The sequence below is a fragment of the Saccoglossus kowalevskii genome, chromosome 5 (assembly GCF_978046115.1).
Source record: "Saccoglossus kowalevskii chromosome 5, keSacKowa6.1, whole genome shotgun sequence".
NCBI lineage: Eukaryota > Metazoa > Hemichordata > Enteropneusta > Harrimaniidae > Saccoglossus > Saccoglossus kowalevskii.
In genome coordinates this window covers 16,810,487-16,832,650 of record NC_140645.1, presented here as the reverse complement: position 1 = coordinate 16,832,650, position 22,164 = coordinate 16,810,487, and the positions used below count along the sequence as shown (strand labels likewise).

The 22,164-nt window shown below is 36.4% G+C and overlaps 2 protein-coding genes across 6 annotated transcripts; both read left to right on the top strand.

Annotated features, from left to right (window-relative positions):
- The first annotated feature begins 540 nt into the window (after positions 1-540).
- On the top strand, positions 541-15,463 carry LOC146745818 (uncharacterized). 5 transcript variants are annotated; one of them, XM_085499575.1, is made up of 12 exons: positions 552-904; positions 8,752-8,825; positions 12,328-12,422; positions 12,577-12,702; positions 12,814-13,014; positions 13,098-13,397; positions 13,527-13,654; positions 13,766-13,913; positions 14,274-14,339; positions 14,505-14,558; positions 14,776-14,950; positions 15,251-15,463. In XM_085499575.1, the coding sequence occupies exons 2-11, from the start codon at positions 8,779-8,781 to the stop codon at positions 14,919-14,921; spliced, it is 1,311 nt and encodes a 436-aa protein (XP_085355701.1). In that variant the 5' UTR covers positions 552-904; positions 8,752-8,778; the 3' UTR covers positions 14,922-14,950; positions 15,251-15,463. The 5 variants fall into 5 exon arrangements, with proteins under 5 accessions (XP_085355703.1, XP_085355701.1, XP_085355700.1 ...); XM_085499574.1 differs by having other exon boundaries at positions 12,325-12,422; XM_085499577.1 differs by lacking the exon at positions 14,776-14,950 and having other exon boundaries at positions 541-904; positions 12,325-12,422.
- A 2,135-nt stretch (positions 15,464-17,598) lies between these two features.
- On the top strand, positions 17,599-22,112 carry LOC146745817 (hemicentin-1-like). Its single transcript, XM_085499174.1, has 5 exons — positions 17,599-17,684; positions 19,277-19,624; positions 19,770-20,114; positions 21,037-21,188; positions 21,928-22,112. Exons 1-5 carry the CDS (start codon positions 17,621-17,623, stop codon positions 21,958-21,960), a joined length of 942 nt encoding a protein of 313 aa, XP_085355300.1. The 5' UTR covers positions 17,599-17,620; the 3' UTR covers positions 21,961-22,112.
- Positions 22,113-22,164: the final 52 nt, after the last annotated feature.

The following is a 22,164-nucleotide window of genomic DNA, read 5'->3' as shown; positions in this document are numbered from 1 at the left end:
AGGAATTCAAAAAGAACAAATAAATACAAGACGATTTAAAATAATCCTGTTTTGTGTTTATTATTTTGAAAACAATAAACCTTTATTATGTTTTTTTTTCTATTTTAATAGCCCTTAACACCGTACGTGCGTTTAGCCCCCCCCCCGCCTCCCCGCTTCTTTTTTTATCATCACAACTGCATTTCCCCGTTCGTTACCCATGGGTTGACCACGTTGGCAATCCTTCATGGCGGTTAACATTCATCGCTGTTTTTTTTATGATGACAAAACTTTTGATTTAAAAAATGTGAATGAATCACACGAAAATAAATGGAGATAACAGATTAATTAGGACACACAAAAATTCACTCAGCAAAGTTCGAAAAATGCAATAGGGAATGTGTCGCAAGTCGCATTACATGAACTATTTCATAACGCAACTCTATGGTAGTTTTGTGAATTGACACGCATATGACGCGTGACAGCTAGTCATATATCAATTATAACAATTTATTCTTTTAAGATCTCAAATTTAATCACCTTGATTTTAGGTGAAAGTGCTCCGCGGTCAGTTAAAAACTGACAATGTCGGCGCCTTTGTGTCCATTGTGTCAAAAATGGTGTGAATATTTCTAAAATGTGCGAAACTTTTAAATTAGGGGTCAAAAATATTGGCTCGACCGTTGAATTGAAGGTCGAAACGGCGGCGCATAATTACCCGTGCAATGGAAGTATTAACTACGGAAGTGCCCCAGGCAAGCATCGTCACTGTATTCTATTTATAGATATGATGTTACCAATGTCATACAAAAGAAATTCCTCAACCTTTTTACATCAGTAGTACATTTACAGAGTCTATCTAGAAGCTTGAGGTTATTTGTCACAGATTCGCCATTAGATAGTCTGAGTGCACATGCCGTACCAGGTAAGCAGATATTATTCGACGTTTTTACCCTCTGTTGGGATACGTGCACTTGTACTTCGTACATGACTTCGTACAATCAACATTTGACGAGGTATCTTGTCTGAATTATCAAATATTACCATTATCCATCGGACAATTGCAATTATGTATCTGTTTAAAATGTGGAGTGCCTGTCTTAAATCATGATAGGTGACTAGCTAAAGGCCTGCTCCAGACCTCACTGCTATATCATGCGTACCCGTTGTATGCACTGAAGTTTTTTGATTGAGTATTCTGACACGGTTAATACAATCGATGATATATCGCCGACTTTCCTGTTATTATTTTTCCGTTGGTTCAAGCTGGAAGCTTATCAGGTCCGTTTGTTCATGCCTGTCACATGTGTTTGTGAGTGTTTATCTCAACTACCCCTCCCACACACAACCCCACACAAATTGTCAGACGCATAAAGCGTGATACCGTTAATATATGCGATGATATATCGCCGACTTTCCTGTTATTATTGTTATGTTGATTCAAGCTGGACAAGTTGGTTAGGGTTTGTTGGTTGGATTACACCTAAACACCGCCATAATGGACATTCAATGCAATCATCACGTTGATATACCCGGTACCTGTCTTCGGGTGTGTTTAAACCACAGAACAAAGGACGACGAATATTCATACTGTTTAATCATAACATATATATTCTTCGCTCTTCTGTTTAAAGAAAACCCCACCCCAAACTTTAAAACAAAGACCACAGGTTGATATTTAAATGGGCTTAGACATATTACGAAACGACCCCAAAACGAGCCAAACGATCTAAACGATCTAAAAACGAACCAAACGAGCCAAAAACGAACTAAACGAGCCATAAACGAGCCAAACGATCCAAAAAACGAGCCAAAATGACATCAACAAATCGTCAAGCTGTCCAATTACCGCGATATTATTGCGACAGCCATTTTAATGAGCACATCGGCCGATGAGGGCGCTGTTCTCATTAAGCCGCATCAAAATATTTTTATCTTCTGATTTCATTAAGTAAATGAACTTAGTAAAATTAGGTGGATTATAAAGAAATACGGTAAGTACTTGTCTCTGAAATTTGCAAAAAATGTACAGATTAAAAGAAAATGATATTCATTTTCATTTTGGTTCAAGTCACAGAGAGTACAAACCCTTTAATCTCTTTCCGTTTATCTTCGGTTAGCTTCAATAAGCAAACAATGGGCTGAGTAACGGAATCTTGATAAATAGCTTCTATGTTTAAAGATATTAACTGAAAATATATAATGCTAGAGTATAATTGTAGTTTTGAATTCTCTGTAAGTTTCTAATTTATTCATTGTACATATGTCCCCAACCCATTCACGATGCAAGAAATATTTGAATCGTTCGCAAAAAACATCCATAAATATATTGATATTTTTAACCTCCTGGGCATGCCACGTTTCATCTAAGTTACATAGATATAACAAGTTTTTTTCACTTCAGCTACCCATGTTTTCTTTGAGCTGAACCCTGCCTCTTCTATGTTATACAACATATAATTGTAACATTTGCGTGGATACCTGGAAGGTGGCATATTGGTCAATTTCGCCTAGTAATTCACACACTGCTTTGCTGTATAAAAGTAAATGGGATATCTCCCACATTCATCCAAACCACTATTATTCGGAGCTCTGTTTGAAATGCCTAGAAATCGTCTGCATGCATAATACTGTACTCGCTCTAAAGTGTCATATTTCCTAAAACCCCATATCTCTGCCGCGTATGTTATTAATATTGGCAAGACCATTAAATCGAAAATTTTGAAAAAAGTTTTATAGGGCAGGGGATCTATTTGTTTTGTATTTTTTTGAGATGGCAATAAATTAGTTTTTTTTTGCTTGTTGGGCCAAAACGTTAGTTGCCGAAGACCACTGCAACCTGCAGGAAAATACAATACCTAGATATGTGTAGTATGACACCACTTCTACGGGTGGTCCCCATAGTACCACTTCTCATTAGATGACCGCCATCATGATTTTGTAAAAGCTATAACCTTTGTCTTTTCTATGTTTACTACTATTTTCCACTTTTCGCAATATAAATTCAGTTTATTAAAAAAACGTTGCAACCGTACTATTGAATCAGAGAACATTGTTATATCATCCGCGAATAATAAGCAAAATAATTCCGTATCATGCGGGGAAAGTTGAGTCCCATGTTGTTCCGTTGTTTCCAGTTCAGTTACCAACTCGTTGATAAAAAAGGAGAATAAAAAGGGGCTCAACATACAGCCTTGGCGAACACCAATTGGGCACTCAAAATAATCTGTAAAACAGTATAATACATACTTGTCAAAATTTTGAACATTTTACCACTTATTCCCCCTTTTAATAAGGTATACCAAAGTCTTTGTCTCTCTACTCTGTCGAAGGCCTTCGAAAAGTCTACAAAGACACAGTAGAATTTATCCCGTTCTTTTGTTTCTGGACAATAGACTGAAGAACAAATACATTGTCAAAAGTGGAATAGCCACGTTTAAATCCCACATGTGCCTGGTCTACCTTTTGAAAGGCCTCCGCCCAGAAATAAAGCCGTTTATTTAAGATGAATGTAAAAATTTTCTCCAAAACATTGAGTAACGAAATCGGCATGTAGTTTCCTGGGTCGTGTGAAGCTCCTTTCGTGTGAATGGGTACAACAATTGTCCTAGCCCAATCATGTGGAAAATTACCAGAGTCAAAGATATTATTAAACATAATGTTTAGGTAAGGGGCTATAATATTTATTGATGCCTTGAAATACTCCCCAATAAGACCTCCGGTCCTGCTGTTTTTCCGTTTTTCCGTTTTTTAAGGAATTTATGCTTTGGCGAATCTCTTCCTCCGTAATAATCCCATTTAAAAGGTCCCAGTCTATTTCCATATTTGTGTCGAGCAGAAAAACATATGCTACATTGATCATATTTTCTATATCCTTTGCTAAAGGGAAATCTTCTACATTTGAACAGGGGAAGAAAGTACTGAAGTATTCAGACCACTGGTCGGATGAAATTGACAAGGTCAATCTAACCCGACCAGTGGAATAATTAATGCGTTTTAGAGAAGACCAAAATGACTTGAAAGTGATACATTCAATATCTGATCTTAGACAATTTATATATTCAGATTTCTTTGTACGGCATTTAATCTTATAACTGTTACGTTTTGCTCGATAGTCTTGCAAGTCAGTGATGTCGTTTGTATTGCGGAATTTTCTCAATGCTTTGTACACCTGTTTTTTACATCCTCTACAATCCGCGTCAAACCAAGGTGCCTGTGTTTTGGGGGCATAATTGAAAAGTTGGCGACTTTGGGAAATAAATTAGAGGATAATATTACATAATCGACAGTACTGGTTCCATTTGTGGTAATACATGTAAACTCACCGATACGAGCATCATTCCCCACCCTCCCATTTAGAATATGTACATTAAATAAACAGCACATGGACAAAAGTCATAGCCCAAAGTTGTTTACAATATTATCTATTGCAAAGCGGGGAGTATTAAAATACGGTACAGGCATTGAAGTCCCCGCTTGAAATTAATTCCACATCCTCCAAATTGGAAACAATATCTAACAAACTGTTTTCTAATAATTCAATCCCATTATAAGCATCAATTCTGTCATATATCGTAGCATTTTCTGGTGGAATATACGCATTACAATATAAAATACCTTTTCCATTATTGAATAATTCCTTTTTGAGAAGAAAAAATAAACAATCTGGCAAGTCATTTTTAATATGTTTTACATAATTTACCAAATTCTTTTTGATAAGAGTAATTACTCCACCAGTAAAACGTCCACGTGATTTAATTTTAGGGCGACAATAATTAAAAAAACAATAAAACTTGGGAAATTGTCAGAGAGTTGCTCATCGTACTCTGACCAAGTTTCTGATAATGAAATTATATCGTATGACATAATAAACTGAACAAAATCATCTATTGATTATTGTTCTACTGATAATGTATTTCTTTCTTATTTCTGGTATCAGAGTATCCCAGAATTCGCATAATGTCAAGGAATATATATTTAGATTTAGTGAAGCCATATGGTCATTCAACCCCAAAGTCAATCAACCACCCTTCCGTATGAGGGTACTGGTAGTATATTCACTATGATAATGGGCACGACAGATCTAGATAACAATTTGGTATTATGAATGGCAAATAATATTATAAATAAGAACAAAAAATCAACAACAAAATTCCATCTCTGGGTTTAGAAGTTATGCACGGAAAAGCCTGCAAAATTATTATGCAAAGTAAGTAATTAATATGCTTCTGGAATTATCTGAAATTATCAACCCTGTATACCTCGACGTTCTGTGATTCCGTTATTTCTACTCACTGGCGGATCCAGAAATTCGGTGAGAAGGGAGGGCGCTCCTATTGACGTGGCCGAATGTGGACTGGGTTTGTCAATTCATTTGTCATTTTTTTGCGGGCTGAAGGTGGGAAGGCACCTTGCGTGACTCCCCCTAACTCCGCGAGTGCTACTAATACGATTTCGTAATCGTGGTAAACCCTATATCAAATGAATATACGCTGTGTTCATAATCCCATGTCCGGCCATATGCTTACTTACTTGTATTGTCGCCGAGGACCGAACAAGACAAAACGCATAAAGGAACGTCAACAAGAATGACATAATGGTAGGGTAACATTGCTCGTTGTAATCGAAGAAAAGAAACGAAACGAAACGGAATGATACACATAGAGACAATTAATCTCTAATCAGAGAACATGGATTTTAAATGCAAAATATTTACAAAATATAGTTTGCCGAAAATAACAATATTTTAAGCAGTAAATGGTTCGTGTCGCTTACATAATCGCTTAATTACGGAATTCTGTAATCAGGGAAACAAGTTCTACACGTACAATATTCACAACTGTCGGACGAAATCCGACCAGTATAGCACCTTTCAGTCGTGCATATAACGACATAAAACATTTGCCGAAAATTGTCCGATTATCTGTAAACGTTGACCTTATATACAACAAAAAGTTCACAAAAGGTGTGATCATTCATTCCATCTTAATCAACATTGGAAATAATATTGTCTCTTAATTTGAAACCGTCGGATACATACTTTGATGGACTCAGAGGTACAAACGAGTCACGAGAGTTTAAAAGTGAAATAACTGTTATTTTTTATGGGTATTTGTAATAGTAAGGGTAGAGAAAATTTCTCTCAAATGTTTGTATAAGTTCAAATCAAATAAGTGGTTCTCAAAATATAAAATTATTTGCGGGGAAAATGGTAAATTATTATGCAAATTTGACAATTAGTATGATTTAGTGGCACAACAATATTATCAGAACTTGCATTTGTCCCATGCTGTCTGCACAAAATGTCATCCGAATCAATACTTAAAATGAAAATCATGAGACAGGTTCTTGGTTTTAGAGTGGGCATGATGGGAAATTCATATTACACGCATTTAGGCTGACAAGGACAGATGATTTGTTTAACATGTAAATCAGTAAAAATACATTATTAAAATTAAGACCAACAATTAGTCTTACTGTGGTATCTTAAAGATAAACCAACAAATGAATAAATTTATTGACTAGCAATTTAGTTGTCAAACTTTGTATGTTTGTTGTTGTTATTTATTTATTATTTATAAATTATGTTTGTTTTTTTATAATAATATTTATTTCTAGTAAATATTTATTTATTTACTTATTTATCATTATTTACTATTATTGTTCATCAATATTATGTATGTGTTTATTATTAATCATTGTTTATTCAGATATTTATGTAATATTTATGTTTGGTTTTCTGGACAGCGGCAATCCAGATGATAACAGCGCCCCCATCGGTCGACGTGCTCCTTAAAATGGCTGGCGCAATAATATGGGGGTAATTGAACAGTCTTTGTTTGACGATTTGTTGTGGTCGTTTTGGCTTGTTTTTTGGTCGTTTGGCTCGTTTTTGGGTCGTTTGGGTCGTTTTTGGGTCGTTTGGGTCGTTTTGGGGTCGTTTAGCTCGTTTTTGGGTCGTTTGGCTCGTTTTGGGGTCGTTTCGTAATATGTCTAAGCCCATATTTAAATCCCTGATTTAAATTCCAAAGATTTTAGCACACGTAGCATCAACAATGACGACAAAATAAATGCCATTTAAATCATAATTTATTTATTTGCCACTTAAAAACGAACACTCATTTTTACTCACTCGTACGCGTCACTATACACATAAACAAGTTACGGGCGATTGACAGACAATACTCTCACACAACATTTCTAATTCTGAGTATATATAGTCACCTCGCAGCAATCCGCAACTCTTACGAAAATATGCTGTGTTTTTACGTGTGCTGGGAGCACACGGGACCGACAGTTGATCGTCCTCTCCGATATGACCCCATTCTTCCTACTAGATGTATACAGAGCAAAGATCAAAAATCGAAGATGGTGTTTATTTCAAGAAAATAATTCCCAACTGTAAATCCATTTGAGAAGACATTAAATACTTATAAATGCGCGATATTCAACTACGCCATGGTAAACAATTAACAAACTTTAGGGCAACACATTTTTGGAACCACTACACAAAATACAAAACAACTCATCTGCATAATTTTTTTTTTCGAAACCTTGTGCACGCTGTAAACTGTCTGAAAACTGGGTATACTTGGTATTAACAAGCTTTGAAAATTGCAGACTTGTATTTTCAACGCGTGTGACGTCATTAGCTACAGTTCCTTGACACTGGTCTAAAAATAGTGCGCGGCCAATGACCTGTGGCCTTTGTTCTTCGTTTTAAAGATTATAGTGGGGTTTTCTTTAAACGAAAGAACGTAGAACGAAGACTATATATGTTATGATTAAACGACAGGGATTCTGGCTAAATCGTTAGCGAGTCCGCTTAGCACCAGAGTTTTTGTGGGTTCGACCCCGTGGTTGGCTGCCAACGTTAATTTAAAGTGTGAAAATGGTGACAACCTGTCCACTTGCCGGGAGTGGGGAGAATGGCGTCCAGTCGGACTGAGGGGCACAAACTGTCGGTTCCGTGTCCCGGTCTTGTTTGCTCCCGGTGCAAAAGAACACAACATCCTTATCACCGCGGGATGACTATATATAATTAGAAATGTTGTGTGTAAGTGCTGTCTGTCAGTTATTTCTCATCTGTAATTGGGCCCGCCTGTTGATGAGTATAATCACAGTCAGCTGGCATGTGTATCACATACTATGTAAGAAAAATAGGTACGCATTCTGTGGTACACATGCCAGCTGACTGCGAGTATAATGACGCGTACGTGTTAGTAATATAAACATATTGGTTGTACACTGACAAATAAAATGAATAAATTATGACAATTATTTCGTCGTCATTGTTCATTCTATGCGGCACGCCGTACTCATGAATTCAAATCCGTAAAATTTAAATATGAATTGTTAAACATTATGGTGTAGTCTTCGTTCTTTGTTTTAAAGTTTGGGTGGGGTTTTCTTTAAACAGAAGAACGAAGAATATATATATTATGTTTATATATATTATGTTCTTCGTACTTCGGCTTAAACACACTACCTGTTTTCCTCGTCTTGCGTTGGTTCAAATCTACCCCCCCCCCAAGTAGGGAAACTAACACAATGCCTAACTATTTAAAGCAGTGTGCAGTATATTATTGTATTGCAATCCCTTTATAAACCTTTTCCTAGCAGTGTATTCCATATAAGAATCCCAGTGCGTGATACCGTGATCACATCGTCAGTGCATGTACGGTAGTTCAGTGGATTGACATTCAGATAACACGTGAATTTGATGCACGCGTAAATTAAATGCAAAAAAAAATGACCGTATTCTATATTTAGAAACTAGATCTCGTGACCACTACCTGAATGAACAATTCCACACAGCGGATGCAAAGAGGACGACATCGCACTAGGTATGTTTGTATGTTTGAGTTTGTTTATCTCATAACCTAACCATGCCGCATTTCTATCATTCGAGCATCTCTAATCAAATGAATAATAATGTGCAATAATCGGTGTAAAATTGGTAACAACCGCCAAAGCAACATCTGCAAATTACCATGTTTCGCGTTCGTACTCCTGTTTCTGTTCAATAACAGCTCATTCAGCATCATGACTTTTTCTCACGTGAGTTTATCATAATTACCATAACAAAAGCTGCTCAGATAAAGACATGATTCATGCGGCAAATATGTTTTGCATAAACAAGCGTTTATTAAGAGCAAACTATTTGCAATCCCGAGGGTTGGCTAGAATAGTTTGATCAGTAGATATAGTACAGTGTATACAAATATACATCTGTATATTTTTATAGTGCTTTAATGGGTCAACATTTTTTTTTCTCTGTGTTTGCAAGCTTGCAATTTTGTTAACATATCATTCAGTCACTTTGCTAAGCGCATGCGTTTTCTGCGCCGGTGCGCCATAAAATCACAACGCCAAGATAAACACAGCACACACGCGTGAGGTTAGATCACGGTTACTTTAAAACATTTATTTAAACATTGATTTTAACTGTATTCCTAATGACAGTCCTCAGACGTTTTACAACTAAATACACGTTAAACAGTCCAATAAGACTGGCCGGGCTTCTACCTTCGACGTAACTATATCTGAAATTACGTCGAATGTCACATTTTGTATCATTTGTGTCCAGTATTGAGTTGTCATTCTGAGTCGGTATTTTGAGTTGGTAGAATGTATTTTTCTATTGCTGATACCATCGGACTGCATTGTAAACTGGCCACAGGTGTATTTATATGCAAAGTGAACTTTACACAGTTGCATTTATATGCTAAGTGTAATTGCAACTGATAACTGTGACATATTTTGTAAACCGACATTGTCCTAGCTACATAACCTTGGCATATTTTGTAAGCCGACATTGTCCTAGCTACATGATAAGCATGACATATTATGTAAACCGACATTGTCCTAGCTACATAAGCATGGCATATTGTGTAAACCGACATTGCCCTAGCTACATAACCTTGACATATTTTGTAAGCCAACATTGTCCTAGCTACTTGATAAGCATGGCATATTGTGTAAACCGACATTGTCCTAGCTACATAAGCATGGCATATTGTGTAAACCGGCATTGTCCTAGCTACATAACCTTGGCATATTTTGTAAACCGACATTGTCCTAGCTACATAAGCATGGCATATTGTGTAAACCGGCATTGTCCTAGCAACATAACCTTGGCATATTTTGTAAACCGACATTGTCCTAGCTACATAAGCATGGCATATTGTGTAAACCGGCATTGTCCTAGCTACATAACCTTGACATATTTTGTGAACCGACATTGTCCTAGCTACATTACCTTGGCATATTTTGTAAACCGACATTGTCCTAGCTACATAAGCATGGCATATTGTGTAAATCGGCATTGTCCTAGCTACATAACCTTGGCATATTTTGTAAACCGACATTTTCCTAGCTACATAACAATGGCATATTTTGTAAACCGACATTGTCCTAGCTACATAACCGTGGCATATTTTGTAAACCGACATTGTCCTAGCTACACAACCTTTGCATATTTTGTAAACCGACATTGTCCTAGCTACATAACCGTGGCATATGTTATAACCGACATTGTCCTAGCTACATAACCTTGGAATAGTTTGTAAACCGACATTTTCCTAGCTACATAACAATGGCATATTTTGTAAACCGACATTGTCCTAGCTACATAACCTTGGAATATTTTGTAAACCGACATTTTCCTAGCTACATAACAAGGGCATATTTTGTAAACCGACATTGTCCTAGCTACATAACCTTGGCATATTTTGTAAACCGACATTGTCCTAGCTATATAACCTTGGCATATTTTGTAAACCGGCTTTGTCCTAGCTACATAACCTTGGCATATTTTGTAAACCGAAATTGTCCTAGCTACATAACAATGGCATATTTTGTAAACCGACATTTTCCTAGCTACATAACCTTGGCATATTTTGTAAACCGACATTGTCCTAGCTACATAACCGTGGCATATGTTATAACCGACATTGTCCTAGCTACATAACCTTGGAATAGTTTGTAAACCGACATTTTCCTAGCTACATAACAATGGCATATTTTGTAAACCGACATTGTCCTAGCTACATAACCTTGGAATATTTTGTAAACCGACATTTTCCTAGCTACATAACAAGGGCATATTTTGTAAACCGACATTGTCCTAGCTACATAACCTTGGCATATTTTGTAAACCGACATTGTCCTAGCTATATAACCTTGGCATATTTTGTAAACCGGCTTTGTCCTAGCTACATAACCTTGGCATATTTTGTAAACCGAAATTGTCCTAGCTACATAACAATGGCATATTTTGTAAACCGACATTTTCCTAGCTACATAACCTTGGCATATTTTGTAAACCGACATTGTCCTAGCTACATAACCGTGGCATATTTTATAACCGACATTGTCCTAGCTACATAACCTTGGAATAGTTTGTAAACCGACATTTTCCTAGCTACATAACAATGGCATATTTTGTAAACCGACATTGTCCTAGCTACATAACCTTGGAATATTTTGTAAACCGACATTTTCCTAGCTACATAACAAGGGCATATTTTGTAAACCGACATTGTCCTAGCTACATAACCTTGGCATATTTTGTAAACCGACATTGTCCTAGCTACATAACCTTGGCATATTTTGTAAACCGACATTGTCCTAGCTACATAACCTTGGCATATTTTGTAAACCGACATTGTCCTAGCTACATAACAATGGCATATTTTGTAAACCGACATTTTCTTAGCTACATAACCTTGGCATATTTTGTAAACCGGCATTGTCCTAGCTACGTAACCTTGGCATATTTTGTAAACCACAAAGGTGCACCAGACCTTAAACATTGTTTAGAACAGAGCAGTTTTAGTCAATGTGCAATGTCGGGAGTTGTTCCTCAATTGTTGAAAACAAACATTGGCAAGAAGGTGTTCTGATTCACAACATCGTCCATAGATGTTTTTGGGGGAAAATTGGTAATAGAAACGTCATGTCAATGGCATGTGTCTTGTCTTGATTTATTCACGAGCAAATAACAACACGTACAATACATCATTTGTGTGTACGTAGATTAACATACGTTAAGCATTGTACACTAGTGGTGTAACATATTTCTCAAGTCACTCATGGTGCAAGTCCGAACCCTCACTTTAAATTGTGTCTCCCGCCCTCGTTCGTGCAATTGACTCAACTCTGTCCAAAACAGTGGGTTTATATCTGTAAACCAACACTTTCCCTTGTTTTGTTCTAATAAGTACTAGGTACAAAACTTGCAAAACAAATATCAGTGTATAATAATAACAACAAAAGATTGCCCACATAAAACAATGGTACAGTACAGTACTTAATTAAACACATAAGTATTCCTCTTTTCAGTAGCGTTGTTATAATGACTAGAATGATGGGACTTGTACTTAAACTACTGTTGCTGTTTTCACTCGTACACTGTCACAAAGCTTCACCTTGCACTCCAGGTAGGCTCTAATTTATGTAATTAAACTCGCTTGCCTCATCGTCATTGTTGCTAGGTGTTACCATGTGTGTTGTTTTACAACAAATCGTGGCTTTTAAAATTACTTGTGTTTCAGGTGACCGAATAATACTTTTGTTTTCTTCTTTTCTGTATAGGATCAAAAAACATTGGCAATAATACTATTCTTATTCCAAGAAATATAGATGCGAATGTACTGTCTGGATTTAACCTACGTATAGGAAGTGGTTCGGCGGAATCCATGTGTGTTGCGCACATGCAAAGTATGAATCAGTTAATCGTGTATTGTTTTTAATTGAATATCCTGCCTGTATATGCCATTCGACGACTTCCACGTATTCCACTCTCAACTCAACTTTGTTTATTTCTACTAGAACACACTGATTATATGGTAAAAATCGCCTGCTCAGGACACCAGCGAGCGACGAACACAGTCAAGTATCAGCTGTCCAAATATGAAGGTCAATTCTACTTGGATGTTTCCAACGTTACACACGAAGATAATGGACGGTTTATATTTTGGTCGAATAACCCCGAAAAAGGATTATTGGCCGATTCAGAAATCTACGTAACAGGTGATTACTAAGTATTGTCCCGTTTTCGGTGTATGTTTTACAAGTGGATGTTTTTGTGAAACTGTTATATTTTGTTCTTTCAGATAATAATTCCCCGACCATTAAAATTTATGGAAGAGACGGTAGGCGTTCTTCATTTCATTATCCAATGACCTCTGAAAACGCAGTTGACATATCCTTCACTAAACTTGAACACAAACTACTATTCACACTTCCTCCGTGCGATGTACATTTTCCAAGAGAAGTCGAGGTCACTCTTTGTGAGGGGATTGTGTCCATACTATTCATGCGTGTGTCATGTTCAACGGCCGGTCAATACCGCTTGATGGAGGCTATTACGCGTGGTAACCATGTATCGACCAACATTACGATGCTGGTTGCAGGTACTGTCATATATATTAGGCTATACACGTATATGCTATTTGTTGATTATAACTGCTTGAATTGGATTTCAGATCATACACTAAGGTAGCAATACTGAAATGTTGATTTGTTCTGTTTTATTAATTCAGACACAATCAAAGTTGAAACGTTTATAACGAAGCAACCGAAGGGAGGTTCTAGCGATGGTGAAATAGTCTGCGTTGCATCAAAACAAGTAAACAGATTAGAGTGGTACAATGGAAAGCTTCTCATCAAAGTATACTTAACAGTTATTTGTTTGTTCGTTCGTTCCTTTATTTATTGATAGTATTTCTTCATTTATTTCTCAGTTAATAAATTTATTTTATTTTTGTTCAAATGTTGTCAGGAGGGCGGAATTTACTCTCTTCATCGAAGTTATCAAACGCATTTAACGCTTACTGTAAAAAACGTTATGGCTTACACCAGAGGACCGTTTTCATGCAGAGCAGAAACCCAATGTGACTACTATGTTTCCAAGGAAGTCGTTTTTCAAGGTGTGTAAAATTTACCCTGTATCTTTTCTCGAAATCTAGTTATTACATGATAAAAATTAATCCTGACTAGATATGTAGGCTAACATTAGATAATCCTAAATCAGTTCAGACTAATCTGTTCAACGATTATATAAAACAAAATGTCAATAGTTAATGTGTTTAATATTTAGTTAGGATAATAATCTTCTTTCAAATAAGTACATTAGATGTTCAAGATGGAAGTTGAATGAGTATATATTTTCAAACTTAAATATGGTGTGCCGTTTGTTGCACAATAAAACAATGTTACAATATCAATAATAATATTTATAATTATACTGGAATAATATATTGTGTTTTTTTATTTCCTATTAATTACAGAATTGCAATATAGTACAGATCAGACTACTACAGATACCTTAACTAATACGCGTCAGGAAATTGAGAGTAAGTATATGTTAAATGCCTTCATAACATGTTTATCTATGTAATAATATAAATATATATACACTGTCATACATCCAAACGTTGACGTGATATTATAACCACATTTCGCATTTGTAGATTATTATACTGGCAAATTATTTCAAATACAATTGTGGTTGGTTTCAGGTACAACGAATGTAGATTTTTCATCTACTATTAACAGCATAAATGTAGAGAATGGTACGTACCAAAACATATCAAATCAAATCATGCGTGTTTTAGTTCAGATTAAATTAAATGCATCCACCTCGTTGTAAAAATAAAGATAACTTTTAAAATACACTTTCATATATATATAGATCTAATGTATAGTTTTAGCGCTTGAATAATGTATTATCATGAAATTATCAAACTGTTAATATTGCAAGTGATTGTAAAGTGTTCTAATTTAATACAGATTCGGGGTGTGCTTCAGGCCCATTGGCGCTGTTTAATCCACTCAGTATACTGTCGCTATTAGTTCTTGTTGCGGAAAATGTGTTTATTATACTCATCATTGTCCTCCGCGAGCGAAAGAGAGAAAGAGTGAAGGAGACTAGCTAATAGGAGCAGTGCAAATCCAATGTACATAGGTATATGTGTATTGTACTCCTCAGTAGTTATTCGTAGAGCTAGTGTGCTTCACAGACATATGCAATCATTCAACATGAATACGCGAAACAACGTTCTGGTGATCAACACTCACATCTTAATGCTTTTGTACAAGAATATGTTGTAAACTATGTTTATATATTGATGGCCAGTTAAAAATAACAGACAGACGTCACGTGTTCTTGTTTTTCTAATTGTACCAATACGGTTATAGACGACACACAAATTTTCAAAATAAGTGATATAATATTTCAAACTATTGACATTCTTTCTCTTCACAGGAAGTACCTCAGCGATGCGACTGGTCAATGCAACTATTTTGATATTTAACTTGTGAGATGTTTTAAAACTTTATTTGTGTATAAAAACACATACTCCGTGCCTTGTTGAACTTAGTATGGCAAATTGGTGCTTGACGTAAACGATTTTTCGAAACATCTTGTTATTTAAAAACAGAGGATTTTGTTATTAAATAAAATAATTAATTGAAATTATGTTATGTTTGTTCACTCGATATTGGTAATTGACAACACAACTTTTGGATTTTCGAAGAGGTGTTATTAAAACGCAGGTATTCTTTATTATCCAACATTTGTGTAGGGTCCAGTTTGATGGTGATTAGAAGCTTTACGTCTCTGCGATTCTACATATAGATTAGTCCGTTCGCCAAACATTGCCTTTACCGGCCGGAAGTGGTTTATTACAGCATGACCCCAAAGTCTACGAACGTAATTAACTCGCATGAATATCGATAATATCTCATTAACCTGTTCAGTTGCCAGGTCATAATATACTCTTTACAGATGTAGGTGAATTTCTAGTGACGTGTCTGTCACATGGGTTACCTCTAGTCAATAATTTTAGTAGTACTGTTTACGTTCTATATAAATGTCACGTGAGAGCATATTATAATATATGCTAGACATTTGAGCTAGACATCACGTGACTACCGCCATATATTTAAAATCTTGGCAGGCGGAGTTCACCGTACTGGAGTTGTCCAAAAAATATCCTAATACTGCAGTCTTTTACCATAATTTATCAGTTTGTAATTCATGGATACGTTTCAGCCAGATCGTTTAAATGCTGTTTCACGACATTATAGGTTGGTTACCATGCACTACGAAGGTGATGGCAACCTCTCGCTCGCCTTTCTTTCATTTCAGTGATATCATTCATATGCAGATATGCACAAACTTAAGGGCAGTCGAGAGGTTACCGGAAGTCGCATTCAATACAAATGGATAGGTCAATTTGCCTTGATATATAACGATAACATTTAACTAGGTCAATTATAAGTATGTTTTGTATGTAGTGGTTACTTATACCGTTCAGTCAATCGCATTTGCTAATCAAAATAACACTATAACACGGGATATTATTTATTTTCATTAAACAAAATTTAGATTTAATTTACATATCAATCCAAATCCTGTTTAAGCAAGCACACTGAATTGCAAGAATGCAATGTTCTTAATGAAGCGGTATTTATATTTCCTTAACACTTGGTACGATTTTATACCAAACGTAACAGACTGTTTGAGAAACAATTATTTCCATAACATACCTAATTGGTCTGTTGTGAATCCAAAGAAGTAAATTCCAGTTCCAACTATAGATCATGAACTGACCTGGATATTAAACACCGTCTCGGTCGTCCGTGGACGAATATATATCACTGACTGTATCCCTGTGTAATCACCAAGCACCTCGAATTGCCTGATCGTACACGTGTTCATTTCCCTAATTTAGGAAGTTCCCCTTGGTGACGTAATGATAAGTATAAAAGAGTGCATCGTATTAAACATGGAAATTCCAGTGAGAACAAATGTACAAGATGGCGTGAACTCCCTAGGTTTACGATGATTATGATCCAGTTTGCAATGAAAAATGCAACCGTTGGTCTGATTACCAACAATGCAATGTGTTATTTTCATCAAGTTACATTCTTTAAATGAAACACTGTTTACACAGAAAAGAAGCATTCATATCTACCATGTGACCAACGAAACATAAATACAGGTGGTATGCGATACGATATACCGATATTTATTCATAAAACTCGAGCGAGCTGTCACGCTTGACCTAACAGACGGTATTTCTTCTACTACTTCTTTTCCAAATAAATTGTCTGGAAGAATCCTAATTATTGTTTCTCTTAATAATATAGACATAAAACGCAATAATACATATTGTTGTAACATTTTATTTTATTATAATATTATACTTTCTATACGTTTTCACAAAGTTTGTATGTTACATTTGCCGTTCTAACAAATATACAAATCATTGCACATCCACTAATGTATACACATATTTCTATAGGTTCCATTGTAGGGGTTTTATATTATGTATAAGAACTTCCCAAAAAAAACAGTTCAGTTCTTGTTCAGTTCTACTTTTTATATTATTCGAACTATGCTTTGTTTATCTCGTCTTTAAATGTAGTTTAATTTCGATATAATAACTGTTTGATGTGTTCTGTCTTCGGGATGATAATAAATTAATTTTCAAGCACAGGTTCTGAAGGCTGGCCCTATTTTTTGTGTTGACATATCGCTCGTTTTGTATCATGCACCTGCACTATGGACTGTAATATGTACTCGTTTGCTAGGGAGTCACAGTGACTGCAAAATGGCGGTGATGTCATTATGATGCATTTTTCCAATTCCCAAATAAGGCGCTTCAACGTGTTTGTGTTCTTGCTATACTTCGGTAAGTACATGATGATTGAAAACGACTTTAGAAATGGTAACATTATTTTACAATATGGTAGATGTTGTGTACTAATATTAAACTCAAAACATTATAGTTTCGATTTGAATTGAAATGAAACGAAACGATAGCGTGGAACTATATTCACATCCATTATACATCGCCACTGCGATAGTGATAAGTAGACAAATGTGCTAATACTAATGTTGCGATGTGGTTATCGCTCTCACGGAAACGAGTTTGATAGTTTCAAATTAAATAACAACAACATATTTTTATATGAGTCACACGTAGACAAAGGTTGTCTGGTGAACCTAAAAACTAGGGCACCTCATTTTAAATATCGAGTACATAATACACGGAGTATAGTTTATGTTTTATGACGTCAAATATATAGGTCTACTATATTTGCGTCCATCGCATGCCTTGTCACAATATGCAGCACACACTATGCATTAATGCGAATATGAGATGCAACTATGTGCATCAAATAACACATGTTTCTGAGGGCAATATCGTTATTTTATGCCTGCCCAAGGGGTGGTGATAATGACCATAATATTGATGATGCCAGAGCCGAATGCCCGAATGACCATGTGTTATTTATTTTATCACATCGAACAAAATAACACTATTGGAATAACTAAAAGGTAACTTCCCTGTACCGGTACTTATCGCACAGCCCGGTTCATAGCACACAGCACAGTAACGGGCGGATTGGATTGGACCGCGCATGAGAGGTGGCGAGTTCCATCAAGGTACCATAAATGTCGGTATAGGTGGCGAGAGCCAACGGGGTACTATAAATGTTGCTGGAGGTCACAAGTGCCAGCAAGATCTCTTAAATGACATTGGAGGTGATGATCTTGAGTGCCAGCAAAAATACTGTAGATGTCAGTCGAAGTGGCGAGTGCCAGCAGGGTACTGTAAATTCTGCTGGAGGTGGCGAGTGCCAGCAAGGTACAATAAATGTTGCTGGAGATCGCGAGTGCCAGCAAGGTCCCTGAAATGACATGGAAGGTGGTGAGTGCCAGCAAGGTACTGTAAATATTGCTGGAGGTGGCGAGTGCCATCAAGGTACCATGAATGTCGTTGGAGGTGGTGATTGCTAGTAATATGCCGTAAATGTCGGTAGTGTCAACTACCAGAAAGATACTGTAAATGTTGGTGGAGGTGGAAAATGTCATTAAAATGGCATGGGGGTGGCGAGTTCGAGCAGTATACTGTAAATGTCTGTAGAGGTTGCAAGTGCTAGAAAGTACTGTACATACCGGGACAGGTGGCGAGTACCAGCAAGATACTAGAAAATTCACATTCAACAAAATATTGGAAGCAGTTTAAATATAAATGCTAATGGCAACAAGATTATAAATATCCAACTATACTGTCCCATGAATCTAGGGAACATATCTACATGTTACCAGGTTACACCACTTTTTGCTGAAAAGAGTTTCAGTATGAAAATGAGTGCGACAGATTCCCATCTGAAGTGTTATCTTTTTGGGGTTTCTTCTTGCTGTTGTCAACTCAACCATATATACAAGATCCAGCAAGTTACTTATTTTCTTCATAATTTGTTGTGTCTGTTGTAGAGTTTATCCGTACCAGCACTGGACTAGAGACTGGCGCTAACGTAAACAAATCAGTGGTACTATCATGCCCCGTGAACCCACCCAATGATGCTGTATCCATAGTAACTGTATCAGTGAGATGGAGCAAAGGGCAACTGAGAGCTTTCATTGGTCAAAAGCTACTACGCGATGGGGGAGATAAATACATAGACAGCAGCAAGTATGAAATAGTGAACACGACATCTCTGTTGATAACACGTGTATTATACTCGGATGATGACGTATACAGGTGTACACTTTCGTATTATACCAACAATCGCAGTGACGAACGTAGGCAGAGTTCTGGTGACGTAAAATTATCCATTTGTGGTGAGTGTAAAGCCAATCTCTCCAAAATCGACGTATATTCATAATTAATTATTGCAAGATACGAATGTCCAATTCATACGAATTAAAATGTATAACTGTCTGGTGTGTAGCATTACTCATTACTTATTTTATTCCACACGAACAGAGTCGTTTGATTTGAAGCTTGTTGTTCGTCTTACTGACAAAGTTAACAACACTGGTAACCTCACATATGATGTCCCGGCATTCAGTAGCATTTCCTCGTTATGCACGGCGTACGGTGGGAGACCCCAGACAACGATAATATGGTATAAAGATGGCGAGAAGTTATCCAGCATCCATCAAAATATTACACACACCCCGGTTGGAGATAGATTCAACAGTGTCAACGCCCTCACATTTAAATCACTGCAGCCGCAGTATAGTGGTTTATATAGCTGCAGAGCGCGCAATCCGGCGATGAACACATACAAAGAAAAGCATTTCAGCCTACACGTACTTCTTCCAAAAGGTAATATCTTCTTGAACGACATGGAAATAATGTACGAAAATCATTACTACATATTTTTATTTACTGTGACACCATCGCACCAAAATTCCGATAATGAATCTGTAATCGGGGTATGTGCATTTGGGTTTGGATATTTACTAGGCGATACATTTGTCACCTGCTATGTACATATGCTGCGTGCTACATACAACGATACTGCAATAGCATTTCATTTGTCTGAATATATCGTTCTGATTGGGCGAGATCATTTTGTTATTAATTATGCATGTGATGGTGTCCGCCCAGAAGCGAATAACACACAGTAGGATTAAATATACTGCAACCATCTGGGACTTAAATATAATGCATATTAGGTCAACAAATAATGTTTTCAAAATTACGCAAACAGCGCCAAAGGAAAATGGTTGTCATCTGCGGTTGCTCGCTCGTAAACCCGAGACGTTTGTCGATCCTCGTAACGTGATCAGGCGTACGTTGCAAATCGAGATCGGTATTATTTAAATTATGTCGATTGAGACGATTTTACTAATTAAATTCTGATGTTAACAAACAAATCACATAAAAATCCGGATGAATGTTGGTTACAGCTCGATGTGTCATTACTGATTGTATGCAAGTATCATGGCCTATTCCATTCAACCAGGGTTTGCCAATAGAAAGTTTCGGGTGATGGAACATTTTCGTCCTCGTCTCCTGCATATTTGTCGGGAATTGTGGCGGTTTATTTCTTAATTGTCATAACATTGATGCATTTGTTTCTGATAACATTTTGTTTCACACTATATTTTCAAGTTAAAATTCACGAGCAGAATAAAAATATTCATACTTTACATATATAATTATTCATGTTAATTAACTATGTCATCGTTATACAAGTGTACATTGCTTATTTACATCGATGATGCGTTATTATATATTTTAGATTCTGGTGAGCTATTAGGTGATGGAAACACAGTATTACGTCACGGTAAACTTTCTCCACTTGGGGTTATTATATTAAGTGTCATGGTAGTTGTATTGCTTTCGATTGTGGGTGCTGCAGTTTTGTTTCTGCGATACAGGAAACAGCGAACGGTATGTATATTCGAGCACACGTTGTCAGAATATTGGTAGTCGTAATTGCTGCCTCACATAATTCAGCAGTTAGAATGACAGCGTAGTGATCATGGATATCTTATCTCGGTTACAAATGACGAATAACATAACACACCCTGAAAAGTAGTCATTCTGAGAATGCTGACCCCCGCCGTTGCTACAAAGTATTGACCTTTACAATGAATTTATCTGATTCTGGTCACGAATCCTTCCAGAAAAATCATATTCACATGGCAACAGGATACAGTTTTAATTTATAGTGAAAATGTGTTTACTACCTTCATGTAAAAAAATGGCATGGGATTCGTCAATAATGTGTGTTGTTATCTGGTAATGATGAACAGTCCTGTCTCTATGGCAAATGTGTCAAGATTTCTACACAAATCTAGAATATTGGTTTTGTCCCAAGGGCAAATCCTCCTGAATAATAATTGAAATGTGTGCATAATAGTTTTCAATTAATTTTCCCACCGACAACCCATTGAACGGCAAATTCCCATCTCCATGGCAACCGATTTCATAACTCTATGAATATATTCGATTGGCACTTAGGGTAATTTTCACAAAAATCACGAAAACTTTCCTACATCTTTATGAGTTTTACGAGTTATAAAAATACGGATATACAGCGAATGCACATGTATACATGGCAACCGATTATCTCTCCAAAAATGTAATCAGGGCAATTGTCATTAACAAATGTGTGTTGCTTTTTCAGGTGCAAGGGGACACTCGATATACGATAGTATGATGTATTTTTAACAGTAAGTTTCTCGTGCATTCTACTTGGTGCAGTTATTTCAGTATATTTTTTACTTAAATAACATGCGATGAATTAAGTTGTGTGGTTGTAATTTGGTTAGATGACTTGATTTGTAAAATAAATGTGGCATTATTAGCTAACATATTCGTCAGATCTCATGAATATTAACCATCTGATGAAACGTTCCTGCTA